Source organism: Eptesicus fuscus, chromosome 11 (assembly GCF_027574615.1).
Source record: "Eptesicus fuscus isolate TK198812 chromosome 11, DD_ASM_mEF_20220401, whole genome shotgun sequence".
Classification (NCBI taxonomy): domain Eukaryota; kingdom Metazoa; phylum Chordata; class Mammalia; order Chiroptera; family Vespertilionidae; genus Eptesicus; species Eptesicus fuscus.
In genome coordinates, this window is record NC_072483.1 from 48,750,151 (window position 1) to 48,766,799 (window position 16,649).

The following is a 16,649-nucleotide window of genomic DNA, read 5'->3' on the forward strand; positions in this document are numbered from 1 at the left end:
TTAGGAGAGGGAGACAGCTTAATTCGCAGAGATTTCTGACCTTACAACAGATGTAAGGCCCTGGTGGTCGTTGTTCCTTGGCGGGAAAGGGGCGGGCTTGTGTCCTTTGAGCCAGTGCTTTGGACTCGGACGGGGTAGAAGGAGGCAGGAGGCGGTGTCCGAGTGCGGGATTTGCCCCTGGGTTTTACAGTCAACAAGGATGACTTTTTTTTTTTTTTTTTTTTAAGGCAAAAGGGCTTCTGCTCCCCGTTCCCCTTCGCGGCGGGGGTGGGGGGGAGTGTTCTAACAGTGGAGGGGACTATTCATCTACTCCTCACTGTACCCCTTTTCCTGCCTCCCCCTTCCACTACACAACTGTTTGTAAACAAAGCTGCGGTCTCACGGGGCGCTCTCCGCCCCCAGCAAACTTGATATCTTCTCCCAAACTCGCCCCACCGGCCTCGGAAATCCTTACACAGGACGGATATTCACAATTTTCACAAGTAATCCCGAAAGAAGGCTGAGGGGGGACTTCCTAAACGGTCCCACATTGCAGCCGCACTGATTAGGCCCAGGGTTCGCCCCCTTTCTTCTCCGCACTCCCCGGCCCGCCAGCGGCGGGAATCCGGCGCAGCGGGAGGCGGGTGTGCGTCTACGCTCCGGGGAGCACTCAGGGCGGGGTGGCGGGCGGTGGGGCGCACGCTGGGGGTGTGGGGGGTGGTGAGGTGGGGGGGGGGGAGCGGGGAGAGGAGGGGTGGCGGGTGCGCCCCGGCAGCCAGTCTCGGAGACTGGAACTCAGCGCTCCGCAGGAGTGTGGAGCAACCCCACCGCGCGGTGGGGCGGAGAGGGGCGGACACCCCTTGCTCTTCCGCTCCCCTCCCCGCGCTTCCCAGCGCTTGTCACACTCGGCATCTGGCCTGATATTTCACGCGAGCGAATGGAAGGGGAGTGCAATGAAGATTTATGAGTGTTCCGAGCGCGGCTGGTTTCCCAGTGCAGGGGGACGAGATCGCCGCTTCCCATTTCCATTTTTCACTCGCGCTTTGGGGAGCGCAGTCGGGCGCAGGGGGGCGGGGGGGGCGGGGGAGAGCTAGTCTGCTGGCGGCGGGCTGATCACAGGGCTCCCAGCCTCCCAGCGGGCCGCCAGGCTGTGAGAAAGGCTGGCCAGCGCTTCGCCCCCGGCGGGGCTGGTGCCGACCCCCCGCCTCCCCCAGCCCAGCTTTGTTTCTCCCCTCGCTCACCCGTCCCCCACCCCTCCCCCGCCTGCTCGCGTCTAGATCGGAGGCGCATCCTCGCTCTCCCCTTTCTTGGCCCTTCTCCTGGTCTGCGGAAACGCCCCCTTCCTCTGGCCCCTGCACCCTTCTGCCCTCTGCTTCCAGCGGGCTTCCCAGGGAAAGGCGCGCCGTGGCCCGACCCGACCCCTCCGCCGCCGGGTGCCAGGTTTGGTGACTCCGGCAAGTCTGTGGGGCCTCGGCCCACCCCGGAGCTGGGGCCGCCCGCCCTCCCGGCTCCCAGGCTTGCTCATGCCAAGGCCTGTTGCGTGATTCCAACTTGGGCTGACATTCCTGCCCCGGGCGCTCCGGCGTAGGCCTCTTAATCATCTTGTCTGCAGCAGATCCTCTACACCAGCCAATTTACGGCCCCGCTTCTCCTGGCTGGTTTCAGGGGAGGGGGTGGGGTGGGGAGGGGAGGGCGCGCAAAGGAGGGGAGGGCACCGTAAACCGCAGGGTGATGAAGCCTGGCACCAGCTATTGGCACTCAAAGAAAACCACGGAATTTGGAGCTGGCGCTGGGGGGAGGGAGGGCTGGAACGGGGTCTGCGAGGCGGCGGCTGCTTAGGGAAGCCAGAATCGCGGGGTCAATGGGATTCAGCCCAGGCCTCCTTAGCCTGGGAAAGCACGCAGGAATGCAAGCAGACACAGGGTTGTGTCACCTCCCTGCCTTCTGCAAGAGCCCCAACTCCCTGGACCACACTCTGTTGTAAAGCAGGCTCGGTGCAGGCCCCAAAGCAATCTGGCCAGAAAATTTGGATAATGCCACTGAGCCTAGAAACCCACTCCTGTCTGATGTCTGTCTTTTGGGCAGAAGTGAGTTGAGACACACAACAAGGATGAACAGAATAACCATCCTGGAGAAGAGGAGGCCTGGATCCAGCAAAAGCAGGGTTGCCTGGCTTGCCAACCTCCTCTCCAGTAGAGTCTGGCCCCTGTAGAAAGGATGCCCGAGGTGAAGCCTTTCATGTCGGAAAAGGCCAGAGGTCTCCCAGCCTTAGAGTGCTGCTCTTCCACACAAGATGAGGTTGGAAAGGCCTCTGGCTAACTCTGGGCCTCATAATTGCAAGCAAAACTAAAGCCCTCTTGTTTTGGGGGCTCAAGCAATATACTACCCAGAGCAAAAATGTATTGAGTGCTTTTACTATGTGCCAGGCACTGTGTTAGGTCATTGCCTCATTAAATGCTCACGACTCGGAGACAGCTGTTTTTATTTCTCCTATCTCAGAGGTATGCACTCCACAACACAGAGGTGAAGTGGGCAGCCCAAAGTCACACCGTGAGTGAGCGAAGCCAGGAAGCTTCCAGCTGTAGGCCCCAGTGCTTTCAGGAAAAGGAACTTGAAGTGCAGGCCTGCATCACTCACCTTTCCCCCGGCCTTTGCAGAGAATGCCAGAAAGCAGGGTCACTTCCAAAGCTGGAAGCGAGTTGGGTGGGACCCAAGGTGGAAAGCAGAGCTGAATGATGTGTGAACCTTTCTCCTCAGAGAACGCGAGGTGGGAAGAGGCCACTGCCTAAGCGCTGAGCATCCGTCTCCATGTGAGTGTGCCTGTGTGTGCCTATGTGAGTTTGTTTGCCACTGGGTGTGCACTTGTGTCGTGGGGGCATCGTTCAGTATGAGCGTGTGACGGTGTGTCTGAGAGTGCGTGACAGAATTGATGTGTCTGGGAGAGTCCCGGTGTGGGACTGATGTGTGCGAGGGAAGCCCTGTGCCTGAGGTCGCCCTGCATTCCAGAGCAGCCAGCCGCGTCTCCTGAGGGCCTGGGTGACTCACCGAGTTCTCCACTCAGCCAACCCCAGAAGGGCTGCGGGGCAAACAGAGGGGAGGGGCCAATGTGGGGGTTTGACCCCGGCTTCCACCGCGCCGGGGCTCCGGCTGCAGGTTCCCCGCGGCGGCTCGGAAGCCCCGCGCGGCCAGCATCTCGGACGCGGAGGCGGCGGAGACCTCCCAGGCGCAGGGCCCCGGCGCCGGCGCCGGCCGGGCAGAAAGGGCGGAGCCGGAGCCGCCGGGCGCGGAGTGACTCACTGCGCCTCCAGCAGACGAACCCCGCGTCCAGACGCGGGTGGGGGCAGAGCGCGAACATTCCGCCGGGCCTGCGGGGTGAGCCTGTCCTGGCCTCACCGCGACTCGCTGCTCCCGCAGCCGCAGGAAGAGGTAAATGCCACCCCTGGCTGACCAGGTCCCCGCCTGGGCAGCGGCTGGAGGTCCCGGGCCGCGCCGCCACGGTGAAAACGCACACATCCAATGAAAACAATAATTTATTTAAATAATATATTCATAGTGTAAAATCAACATGAAGAGCATGTTGTTTTCATAATAAATAACCCCCAAATACCTTTCATTTCAAGAACAAAGACTTTAGGATAAGATATAACAAATCCAAATCAGTAGCTTAGCTTAACTGAGAACATTTTTAAGGGAAAAAAAACAAAACACGGAGGGGTTGCTGAGGTCACTGCTAAACTGGAGATTTCACAAGTGAGGGTTTACAAAACAGTCTGAAAAGATGAGTATTTTATACAAATAAATCAGTGGGGAAATCTGCACAGACACCTTTATTTACAAACTCTGTCCAAGTCCAGGCTAATGACCCTGAATAGGTTTTTAAAAAAGATAATTTAAACACTTTTTTTTTTGCAGTGTCCACATATTAAAAAATCATTTTTTTCCCCCAACATCAAAATGAGGTCATCCGCAAAGGCACCTAAACTTTTAAAAAATAAAAATAGAAATAAAAACTCCACTGGCGATGGATGAGGAGAGCGCTAAGGGGCGAGTTCGCGCTGGGAGAGAGCTACGGCGGCGGGGCAGGGACGCGGCTCCGCGGGCTGCAAACGGCAGAGCGGAAAACAGGCGGCGGGCGGGCGGCCGGGGTCACAGGGCGTGTGGGGGCGGGCGCGCGGGCGGGCGGGCGGGCAGGACGCCGGGGGTCACCACCCCGGGCGGACCGCGCCGAGCCCGGGGGCTGGCGAGGAGAAAGGAGCTTCAGAGCCGCCCGGGAAGCCTGGCGGGCGGGGGAGGGGTCCTCTTCCCGGACTCAGCTCGCTGCCCGCGGCGAGGACGGCGCCGGACAGCCTCGCAGGGAGGGGAGGGGAGGAGAGGAGAGGCAAGTCCGAGGCGGGGCTCGGGTCGGAGGGGCGGCCGTGGCCCGCAGCCTTCGCCACGCAGCTACCGCGGACCTCCGAGAGGAGCCTTCCAGGTCCTGGTGGCTCAGTGTCCGCGCAAGGGAGCGGGACTCGGGGCGGGCCATCCCGGGCCACAAGCCCCGGCCAGCCAGCTGGAGAGACCCCCTGGCGTGGGGGCGAGCACGGAGGATGGCGGGCCTCTGCTCTCAGTCTCTGGCGCAGACTCCTCCGTGGGGTTAGAAAATCGTCCCGGCGCTCACCGGGGCGCCCCCGCCGCCTTGGTGGTGGTGGTGGTGGTGGTGGTGGTGATGGTGGTGGTGTGGCTGCGGGGTCTGTGTGGGGTGCAGCAGCGGCGCCGCGGCCTGCAGGTGGGAGGCCGAGCCCGAGGCCTGGGGGTACCACGGGTAGTTGCCCAGGAAGGCCGAGGCCGCGCTGCTGGGGCTGGAGCCCGAGCTGCCCGCGCCGCCGCCGCCGCCGCCGCCCCCGACCCGCTGCGGCGCCCCGAAGTCCCAGGAGGCCGGCGCCGAGACCGGCGGCGAAGCGCAAGGGGGCGAGGCGCTGGCCCCCGGGTGCTGCTCCGAGGGGATCTCCCCGCTTTTCCACATCTTCTTGAACTTGGACCGGCGGTTCTGGAACCAGATTTTGACCTTGGTGGAGAAGGGACCGGAGCATTAGTGCAGGAAACCCGGCCCGGGGCAGGGGAGGGGAGAAAGCGCAGGAAGACCCACAGCCGGGGCTGGGCGCCGAGCACCTGGGCAGGCCCGCGGGTCACGCACGGGCCGCGCGCGGCCTGGGAGGCTGCGATGGTCCCTTCTCCTCCGGGCAGCCATCGCAGAGCCCCGGACAGCCGGTGTGGGCACGGCGGTGCCGCCGACGGCGGGAGGGGTCAGAGGGGCCAACCATTTTACCCGCTTAGTCAGTAGTGCGGAGAGAGACTACGTGGTACCGGGATTCCGCTTCGAGTGGAGGAGTTTAGGCCGCTCAAGAGGTGGGCCTCGAAATCCTTAAAATTATTTTTAAAATATATATTTTTAAAAAAACATGGTCCTGAGCCTGTCTTCTTCCCAGCCACCCCAGACCGCCCCCCTCCTCGCCCCTCTGCCTGCCCCCGCCCCGCCGGGAGCCCTCACCTGAGTCTGGGTGAGGCCCAGGGACGCGGCCAGCTCCGCGCGCTCGGGCAGCGCCAGGTATTGCGTCTTTTGGAACCGCCGCTGAAGAGCCGCCAGCTGGAAACTGGAGTAGATGGTGCGGGGTTTCCGGACTTTCTTTGGCTTCCCGTTCACGATCCGAATTTCAGGTTCGAGGTCCTCTTTCTCTGCAACGACCCAGAATCCTGAGAATCGCGCAACCTGGGAGCCCAAGAGTCCCCGCCCGCCCGCCCGCCCGCCCGCAGAAAGGCCCGGCGGCGTGGGACTTGGCCGGAGCCGGGAGGGGGGTGCCCAGGCGCAACTTGGCAATGCGAGGACCCCTGCCGCCCCCAAACCCTGGAGCTGGGCCCACCAGCGAAGGGGAAGACAAGAGCATTCTGGAGAGAAAGAAGCAGGTGGCAAGGAAATGAGGTTACCAGGAGGCATGCACCACCTGCCCTCCCCGACCGCCCCCCTCTACCCCCCGCCAGGCCACCCGGTACGACCCGCTGAGCACCGACGGACGTACCCGACGACACTCGGCAGACTGGAGGTTGGGAATGGTGAGGGCGCGGGCCGGGCCGGGCGGGAGCGGGTCGTGTGAGAGGCCAGGCTCCGGAGAGATCCCCGCCCCGAACATTTTTCTCCCACCCATGGCAGTAGCTAGGCCGACCCGGCAGCCTGGAGGCCAGCGTTAGGCTTACCAGGTTCGTTGTTGGCGGGGGACGAGCTGGTCCCGTAGGGCGCGTAGGAGGTGTAGGCTGCGGTGTAGCCCAGGTCGTAGCCACTCTTGGTGGAATACGGGACGCCGCTGAGGCCGCTGGCGTGGTACTGGTAGGAGCCCATGTTCGGGTAGGGCGAGCCCCCGCCGCCGCCGCCGCCCGCCGGGTGCTGCTGGTTGGTGTAGTAGCTGCTGTCGGTGGCTGTGGACACCGGGAGGGTCGGCGACTCCTGGGGCTTGTGGAGGCTGCTGCCGGGGCCCGCGCCGCCTCCGCTCGGGGGCTGCTGGGGCTGGTGGAACGTGCTGGAGGCCGTGATCTGGGTCGAGTGCATGTCAGCCACCAAACTGTCAAAGACTCCAGTCATCCTGGCCCGGGACGGGAAGGAGCAGGGGTGGCGGGCGCGAGGGGGGAAGCGAGGCGCCTCCTCCTCCGTCTCTCCCGGTGCCCTCCAGCAGCCAATGCAATAACGGGGGTGGGTGGGCAGGAAGGAAAACAAGAACTGTGGCACTGGTCTAGGCAACTCCTCCTCCGGGGGAGGCGATCACCGTGCACAGCTCGGGACAGCTGCCGTCGGCCTCATCCTCTCTCCGCCTCTCGGCCCGTTCGGCTTCTTGCCCGACGTCGGCTCGGGCGGGGCCGGCAGTGGAGGGGGGTCGGGGGTGGCGGGGCTGGGCCGGGGCTCCGGGAGGCGGGAGCAGGTGAGCAGCCCGCTGCGGCTTTACGATTGTCTGCGGGGCGGGCTCCTGCAGGGTGGGCATTTAACACTTGTCACGTGAACCGAGGCAACGTCACCTAGCAACAGCCAATCAGAAGCGCCGGGCCGCGGGGCTACAAGCACCCCGGATCGCCCGGCGCGGGGGGTGGGGGTGGGGGTGGAGGGGGTCACAGGGCAGGCGCTGCGGCTGCTGTGGTCGCGGGTGCAGACGCGCTGCTGCTGAATGGGAGCCGCGTGGTGAGGGCTGGGAGCGGGGCGGGGAGTGAGCGGGGCGGCGGCTGGAGGACAGGAGGCGTGAAGACGGAGACTGGCATTTCCCATTCTGTGTACAAGAACCAGCCAATTCCAGCGAGGTCAGCTTTCAAACCTGAGTCCAAATAAAGCGGTGCCCAGAGCCGGGCCAGTTCTAGCGCCGCTTTTCCTCGAAGTGTCTGGCGCTTAACTTTTCTTGTCAGCCACTCGGCACTTGACGTAGTCAGTGGATTTAAAGGATCCATAAACCAGGTACTGTATAATAATACCTGCTTCCTAACCAAGCCGCAGGGACATGAGGACAATTAATTAGGTTGCATTTAAACGATAGTCCTTGTTGCTTGAGAGAAAAGCTATACAAATTAAAAGGTATTGTTGCTATTGATGTACTATTTGACATCATTTTCCCTTGCACTTTCCTGACACGTGGAGAGGGTGTGTTAGACACCCCGAAAAGCCATCCTGGGGATTTCCTCTCTAGGTTGGAAAGCTAGACCAGACTGACCAGATAGATGGTCTTCAAAGTTCATTTTAACTCTAAATTCTATGTTTTTACGAAAGAGGAAGTGGAATAATACTTAGGTGAGAGAGTCATCTCTATCTCCATCCATACTACAAGTTTTGGTAAACTTACAGAAACAAATAGAAAAGTTGTTATCTCATGCATGTAACCCTATTTTACAGTTTTGCACTGTAGGACCCTGTTCCACCCCATCGTTGAAATGTCTTCGTTTAAATCGGAAGTGGCGACTTCCTCTATGTCTCTATTTCCTGGCGTTTGGGTCTGAAGTTGGGGGACTGGGGGACGCTAGCCTTTACTGGACTCCCTAGTGCGCCGTTCCTTTGGCACTACCTGCCTTGTGGCGCCACCTTCTGGGGTGTGCATGGTTGCGGCGGGCCCAGGAGACGGTCTAATCACGCCTAGGCGCCAGCCTCTGAAACCCCACAAAAGAACAAAATAGTAATTAAAAGCCACAAAATTGTGCTAGTGCGCGCCATCTGAAGCACCCCCTTCCTAAAGACATAACGTGTAGCTGAAAGAACTTGTTACAACAACTGTCTAATGGAAAACAAGTTGATACTTTGAAAAAAATATGATCTTCGGTCGTCTTCCCCAGAAAAAGCAAATGTGTAATTAAAACTACAGCATCCACACAGCTCAGCCTCTGCGGAATAAGGAGGAAGGTAATACGCCTTCAAATCTGCCCGGATTTAGTTCCCAGCCTTCCTTCTGGTTAATGGAGAAGGGTGAGCTGCTTAGAAAGGCTTTGGGAGATGGGGCTGACTTACCGGACAGGACCACACTGCCTCATCGCTGCACACAGCCTGCTGCTCTGGGGGCCCCAGAAACAAAATTCAGCTCTAGATATTGAACCAGATTGCCTTTTGGTGTCTTGGTTCCAAATTCCAAGTCTTTCTGTCACCACAGTGGGAGTTGCTTTGACCAAATATAGAAACTACCCGGGAAATGAAATATGAAAGATCATTTGCAATCCTCTCGCCTTCTCGGAGCTCCTTTGTTCTCACCCAAGCATGTCCTCCAGACTTTTTCGCGATGTAAATTTGTTGTATTTTATCATCTATGTGAACCTCCGTGAATAGCCTAAAGTCCAGGCCAGCTGAAATCCAGAAAATGGCATCTTCCTGGTCTGAGAGGTATTCTTTCCTGCCTCGAGACAGTAGCTCTGGGAACCTGCATGTTCCGAATCTCTGTGGGTTCCTTCTAAAACTCAAAGACACTGGGAGAGGGCGGGGGTTTGGTGTATGGGAGCCTCCCATTTCCACCTTTCCAGGACCAGACCGGTCCTGCTCTCATCCTGACCCAGCAGGAACCAGCTGTACAGGCAGTGGATGACCCTCAAGTCTCTGCCCTCTGCTGCCCTGGCATCCCCCAGCCACACCCGCATGTCTCTTTTGCCTTCAGCTCAAAGACTGTCTCAGGTTTACCATCTTTATGGGTCTGTTGCTGTGCCTCTCTCTCCATCATCTCCCCCTTGAACTTGAGGGTCTCAGTCAGCCACTTCCCTCCCACCCACTGTGCCAGGTGCTGGTAAATTCTGTCCTCCTGTAGCTTACAGTCAAGTGGAAACAGCAGATATATTGCCATAAACTAATAATAATGGGTAGCCTTTAGTTATTGAGAGTTTACTGAGCACCAGGAGTTTTGTCAAGCCCTTTGCCTTCCTTATCTCACTGACCCCTGGGTCCTATGTGGTGGGTACAAAATTATTCACATTGAGGCAACCAAGGCTTACGAGACCAAATCACTTGCTTTAAGGACAGAGACAGGCCTGGAACACAAAAGCAAGGCCACTGCGGATCCGGGCTGGGTTTTTGGCCTGGGGAATCGCTAAAGAAGCCGCTCCACACCCACCTCTACCCGGCTAGGTGTGTGTGTGTGTGTTTGTGTTGTGGGGGGGTACTGGGTGTGGTGAGCACAGGGGTCAAGTGCAAAGGGACACTGACAGGCTGAAGTCTAGTGCGCCCCTCTGGCCCCTAAAGTGGACGGGAAGGAGACATTTCTCCTCCTGGAGAACAGCAGATCCCCAAGGGCCCGTGCGCAGGAGGGATCCCCAGATGGACCCCGGGAAGATGCCGAACAGCCTTGAGGGTCATGGAGTGGTGGGGAGGCAGGCACCCCCAGGCCTGCAGGCGAACCGGAGTTTGAAAGGGATGTTTTGCGCCCGCCGTGGATTAGCTGTGCTGTCTGCTGGAGTGTGAAGGAACCCAAAGGGCTTTGGGAAAATGGGCAGACACTCGACAGTCACAGTCAGGACCCTTCAGCAGTTGGGTCGGGGCGTTGGGTTGTCAGTTCAAAATGGAACCAATAAAATCAATCTACAACTCAGCTATGTAATAACATGGGCAAGAAGAACACAGCTGGGGACTGGGAAATAAGCAAAAAGCATGTCTTGAAATGGTCCAAAACAACACCTCAAAGTCCTCTTAAGCTTGTATACTCTCCTCAAAGGAAAGCCATTTGAACCCTTATAGTGGGAAGTTTCCTGTTTTATTGTTTTCCTCTTTTAAGTTATTTCATTAACTAGAGTCTTGATGCATGAAATTCATGCAAGAGTAGGCCTTCCTTCCCCAGCTGCCAGCACCGGCTTCCCTCTGGCACCCGGGACCTGGGTTTCCCTCGCAGCCCTGGCTTTGGATGTCTGGTCTAATTAGCATATTACGCTTTTATTATTATAGACTAGTGGCCCGGTGCACGAAATTCATGCATGGGGGGGTGTCCCTCAGCCTGGCCTACACCCTCTCCTATCTAGGAACCCTTGGGGGATGTCCAACTACTGCTGGTTTAGGCCCGATCCCTCTTGCCATCTGGGACCGCTGGCTCCTAACCACTCACATGCCTGCTTGCCTGATCATCCCCTAACCACTCTGCCTGCCAGCCTTCTCACCCCCAACTGCCCCCTCTTGCTGGCCTGATGCCCCCAACTGCCCTCCCCTGCCTGCCAGCCTGCTCGCCCCTAACCACCTCTGCCTCGACCCCGCCACCATGACTTTGTCTGGAAGGACATCTGGAAGGTCTCTCGGTCTAACTAGCATATTACCCTTTTATTAGTATAGATAGTACTTCTTGCCTTTGTACTGACTTTACCTTGGCTCAGCTCGTTAGCTTAAGTACTGTGGATCCCAAAAAGACTGTGGTAGGGAGCGGGCTGATCACCTCATGACAACTCCTAAGCATAATAAGCGTGTGCCCAAGGCAAGAGTAACACTGACATGGAGGGAGGGCCCCACGTGGCAAGGTGACAAAAATCTCTGCAACCCAGAACCTTTAAAAGGAAACACATATGATTTGGCTTAGACCTGCCAGAACCTCACTAACGATCATTTTAAAGCTTAAGTTCCTAACAATAACAACCAGCTGTGTTAACCTATTTCTATTCGTGGACTGAATGCACCGAGAAATCAAATGGTTTGACTTCTATGCTCGGCTCCCAATTTAATCTCTGGTTTTCACAGATAAAAGATGTTCTGACTTTTTTCTGCAATTTGCTGACAGTCATCACACTCTGACTCCAAGCTCATGTTAGTTACAGCAGCTAAGCTGCTATATTAAAAAAGGGGGGAAAAAAGATCCCAGCCTGGCCAGTGGTTGAACATCAACCTGTGATTCCTGGTCAGGGCACATGCCTGGGTTGCCGGCTCAATTCCCTGTGAGGGGCGTATAGGAGGCAGCTAATCAATGATTCTCTCTCACCATTGATGTTTCTATCTCTCCCTTCCTCTCTGAAATCATCTCTGAAGGTCTCATCCCGGTTCTCTTGTTCTCTTCTAACTGGAAAACTGTAGGAAGCGGTTATAGGGTTAAGCCTCGGACTGACCTGTGGCAGGATCACAAACAAGTTCGTTTGGAGGGCAGACCCCTCCCAGCATAATTAAGCCTGATCCTGTAACTGATCCCTAGATCCTTCCTGGGTAGCTAGTGGGCTGTGGGAGGGGCAGCAAGTGCTGCCAAAACAAGTGAAACTTACAAGAACATTGTTAATTGCCTTGTTTGTCCCCCAATTATAAATAAAGCCTCAGCTTTGCAGTCTGGATGGGTTCTGTGGCCTCAGCCAGGCACAGAAAGATCCACCCAGCCCCAGCTTTCAAATCTCTCTCTCCTCTCTTTATTTCTAATATTTCTCAATCCCTGGCCGCCTCCACTTAGAACCGGTTCGTTCATCTTTTTCTGCGCCGGACGCGGAAAAGGGAGATCCCCGCCATGTTTGGCCCCCGCCGCATCAGGCCCCCGCAGAAAACAAGAGGCTGTGTGTGATGTAAGAGAAAAGGAGAGACGGAGAAAGAAAAGCAGGAGTTATTTCGTTTGGAGAATCAAGGAAAGACTTGAGGTATTGATTCTGATAATGCAGACACAAATCTGGGTTTGACCAAATGATCTGATTACCACATCACGTTATCAAAACTGTTTCCTCACTTTGGTCTCAAGTCGGGGAAACGGTATCATAGAAATTGACATTGTGTCCACAGTTCAGAGCAGACTGATGGCACGCTCCATGGTGCTCTGAGAGGAGTTAAGGGGAAACTCAGAGGAGTTTGGGGGAATAGAGGTGCCTCCTTTCTGCCAAACTTCCTCCTCTGCCTCAGGGCAACTTCCTTCCTCTTTTCTGCTTTCTGTTTTCTCGCTCAGCCCTGGCATTCTTTTAATCTTCAGGAACTTAGAGAAGAAGGGGGAAAGAGGGGAGCTCAGTGTCTCTGCGCTGAGACCTTCTCGCTTTGGGTCCCGTGCCCACCAGGTTGTCCCCGAGTTTATCAAGTCTCCGTGTCTCCTCCGTGGAAGCCTCGCGGCAACCCTTGTCTCAGGCAGTGATAGAACAGGGGCGGGGTCATCGTTCCCATCGTGTGGATGGACACGGAGGCTCTAGAACAGCCACCACTTCCTTTGAGTTAGGCATCCCTCCTTGCTCTGCTGCCATAGCGCAGGTGAGCCTCCTTTGAACAGCTCTGAGTCTCCAGCACACCCCGAGGGGCCTGGAGAACAGGTCACTGCGTCTTGCTTTCAGCCGCCTGCCCCATGGCTGGCCAGGGTCAGGGTTTCAGGACTTGGCCCAGCCCAGTGCACTGACTCTGCTTGATCATGGGGCATCCTTCCTTACTCAGAAAGCGGCCCCTGAGGGGTGTGATGGGGGAGGGGTTGCCCTGTGCTGGGCAGGGGTGCCCTTTGCTCAGAGCGATAGGCCCATTCTCACTTATCTGTTCCAGCCAAACCAGCATGCTTTGGCTGGACTGCCCCCACTCTGCACTCTCTCACCTAGAGTCCCAGAGACACGGGTTGCCAGGCCATTGGTCTGAGATCAATTTATCTCCATTCTTCAGAAAAGGTGGACTGCTCATGAGCCTTGCCAAATGGTGCCTTGTATAAGATGACATCCACTGGCTATTTAGGGTCTTCATCTACAACAGCCCAATTCGAAGTAGAGCCAATACATTGTACATATTAGTATAAGAGAAGTGCTGTTTGCTTGAGAAAACAAAAGAAAACTTTATCATAACATAATAACTAAACCCTCAGACTCTCCACAGAGAGACATCCTGTGAAGGTAGTGGCAGCTAAACTTTGCAACCTGGATTCTTGAACCATAATAGCTTCACTTTGGACATTTCTCACTACTGGGGTAATTACTAGCCCCAGCTGAGCTCAATGGAAGGTTCCATTGCACTCTCTCTTTTTTTTTTCTTCCATTACACCTTTGATACTCTGACCATCTGGCCTTCTTAATTATCATAATCCAAAGAACAGTCGAGGAAATCCTGAGATGTTTAAACAAGGTTTTACTAAAGTTTTGGGATAGCAAAAGGGAAATATCAAAAGTAACCTGGACGCAGATGATGAAATGTCATAAACTCTTTGTTGGTATGGACCACCTGTATCTTGTATGCTGAATCCCCATGACTAGTGAGCAACTGAATGAAAAAAAAAAAAAAATGACATGTAAGAGACTTAAAGGATAAATTAGAGTTAGCTAAGTAAGTTGAGAGAAGAACATTACAGGAAGAAGGAATAGTATATGCAGAGTTCAGAGTCTAAAAAGGACATTTGAAGATCCAAAAGAAGGCCAACTGAGTTGGACCACAGTGAGTGAGAAGAGGTTACAAGATGGGGCTGGCAAGGTATGCTGAATTTCTGACTGGTCCTTTTCCATATTTTTGGAGGTTTCTAGAAGATTCTTGAGTAACCTTATAACCATGGTTTTGAACTCTATATCCAGTAGTTTGCTTTCTTTCATTTGTGACATGTTTCTTTGTCTCCACATTTTGGCTGCTTCCCTGTGTTTGTTTCTATGTATTGGGTAGAGCTGCTATGTCTCCTTGAGTTGGTAGAATGGCCTTGTGTAGTAGGTGTCCCATAGGGCCCAGTGGCTCAGCCTCCCCAGTCACCTGAGTTGGGAGCTCTAGGTGCACCCCTTTGTGGGCTGTGAGCACAGTCTTGTTGTAGTTGAGACTTGATTGATGTTAGTGTCACTGGAGGAATTGACATCCAGGCCAATTGGCTGTGAGGACCAGCTGCGACTACAGTGGGAGAGCTGCTGTAAGGAGACACCCTTATGGGGCAGGACTTGCTTCAGTGGGGCTTTGGTGCTCGCTGAGTCTGCCCCTTGAGTGTGTCACTTATGGAAGTGTAGAGTTGTAATCTGGTATGGTCTGACTCTGACCACTGGGTACACTGGTTCTTGGGTCTCCAGGGAGGTGCAAAGTCAGCCACTGTCTGGGGCCGCCCAGCAGGAGCTACAGAAAGATCTGCAGATTCCTCCTCTTTGTATTGGGTTTGGAAGTGCCCAGATGAGGCCCAGCTGTGAAGCAAGGCAGGCTGGTGCTGGTGCCAGGTCTTGGGCCTTTTATTGATACGTTTGGGGCTCCCAGCCCCAGCTTCAGCTTGCTTGAGAGATTTTAGCCTGAGCAAGGATAGGCCATTCATATGCAAAAGCTGCTGCACCCAGCTTGGGTGGGGTTGTAAATTGGATGAGGTGAGGTCTTAGGGAATCACCAGGGTGGAGCAGACAGAAATGGCTGCCAGTCAGCCCTGCAATCTGGAAGGTCCTAGCATAGGAACAATGATCCCTGTGAGCACCTTGGTCTGGAGAAAGCAGCCCCCGAGTTCCTGCCCCAATGCCAGACAATCCAGTTCCTCCTTGTATGTGTCTGTGTTCCCCAGAGCCTCTCCCTGGTGCTGGAGCTCAGAGGAAGCAGGACCTTATAAGTTCAGTTCATGGTGCTGGCCTTTTAAGAGAAACAGCTGGGTCTCCAGCAGCCTCTGTGTCACTGAGCCTCAATCCACACTGGTTTTTACAGCCCATAGTTCTTACTGCCTGTAGGGACTTCTTTTCCCAGCTCTGGGACCCTGGGCTGGGACCCCTTGCTCCTCTGGGGGGCCTCTGCAGGGATGATCTCCCTCCCCCCAATTAAAAAAGCCGCATGTGTAGGTGCCACACCAGCCCATTCTGTGCCTCTGCACCTCCTACCAGTCTCAGTGTGCTTTCTTCTTCACTTCTCTAGTTGTAGGACTTCCATTCAGCCAGCTTTCCAGTGGTTCTGGATGATGGTTGTTCTGTATTTTAGTTGTAATTTTGTTGTGGTTGTGGGAGGCAGTGAGTACAAGCATTTACCTACACCACCATCTTTCTCAGTCTCCAAATTTAATTTTAAAAAAGTTTTATTAGAATATAATCATACTCATTTTAATTTAATTATATTTGATATAACACTGTGTAAATTTATGGTATATAAAATGTTGATTTGACATATATTCTAATAAAATTGCCACTGTAGTTATAGTTAGCACCTTTGTCACATAGTTATCAACTCTGAGTTTAATTTTAAACACACTGAGTTTGAGGTATCTTTATCATTTAGCTATTGCTATGTCAAAAACTACCCCAAAGCTTGATAGCTTCAAACAGTAAGCATTTATTATTGTTCATAAATCAATGAATCAGCTGATCAGGGCCAGGTTCAGCTGATCTTGCATAGCTTGCTCATGTGTCTGTGGTGGGCTGAGTGGTCAATTGAAAGCTGGCTTGTCAGGAATGGCCTCAGTCACATGGCCGGTAGTTAGTTGGCTGGCTGGCAGCTGAGACAACTAGGGTGATTGGGCCACATGTCTCTCATCATCTAGCAGGCTGACCTGTGCTTGTTCACATGGCAGTGGCAGGGTTCTGAGAAAGGGGAGAAATGCATATTCCTCTTGAGATCTAAGCTTGGAATTTGCAAACTGTCATTTCCACTGCATTCTATTGGCCAAAGCAAGTCACCAGGCCAGGCCAGATTCAAAAGGGGAAGTGGATTTAGGATGACCAGCTCATCTTGGTTTGGCCATGGCTTCTCTGGTTTTAGTACTCTAAGTCTCTTGTTCCCGGAAAGCCCTCAGTCCTGGGCAAATTGGAATGGCTACCCTAAGTAGACTCTACTTCTTGGTATGAAGAACTACAAAGTCACATTGCAAAGTGCCCAGTTATAGGGTAGGATAAAGAATTCGGACAGCCCTAGCTGGTTTGGCTCAGTGGATAGAGCATTGGCCTGCAGACTGATGGGTTCCAGGTTCGATTCCAGTCAAGGGTACATGCCTGGGTTGTGGGTTTGATCTCCAGTAGGGGACATGCAGAAGGCAGCCAATCAATGATTCTCTCTCATCATTGATGTTTCTATCTCTCCCTTCCTCTCTGAAATCAGTAAAAATGTATTAAAAAAAAAGAATTGGGACATTTTGCAAGCAGTCTACCACAAAGCCTATGAGATAGATAAGGGGAAGCATCATTTGGCTCTTTGATAGAGAGGTCTGGTGTGGAGATAGGTTTGGCATAGTGTGTGTGTGTGTGTGTGTGTGTGTGTGTGTGTGTGATTACCTAACATTTATTGAACAATTGAATGAAAGATACTAATATAATAAGTTACTTAATTTTAATCCTCACAAGTTACTAGGAAAATATATATTATGTTTATTTCC

The 16,649-nt window shown here is 54.6% G+C and overlaps 1 protein-coding gene across 1 annotated transcript; it reads right to left on the bottom strand.

Annotated features, from left to right (window-relative positions):
- Positions 1-4,612: 4,612 nt before the first annotated feature.
- Positions 4,613-6,589, bottom strand: DLX2 (distal-less homeobox 2). Its single transcript, XM_028140969.2, has 3 exons — positions 6,208-6,589; positions 5,507-5,691; positions 4,613-5,023 (listed from the first exon to the last, which is right to left on the bottom strand). The coding sequence occupies exons 1-3, from the start codon at positions 6,587-6,589 to the stop codon at positions 4,613-4,615; spliced, it is 978 nt and encodes a 325-aa protein (XP_027996770.2).
- Positions 6,590-16,649: the final 10,060 nt, after the last annotated feature.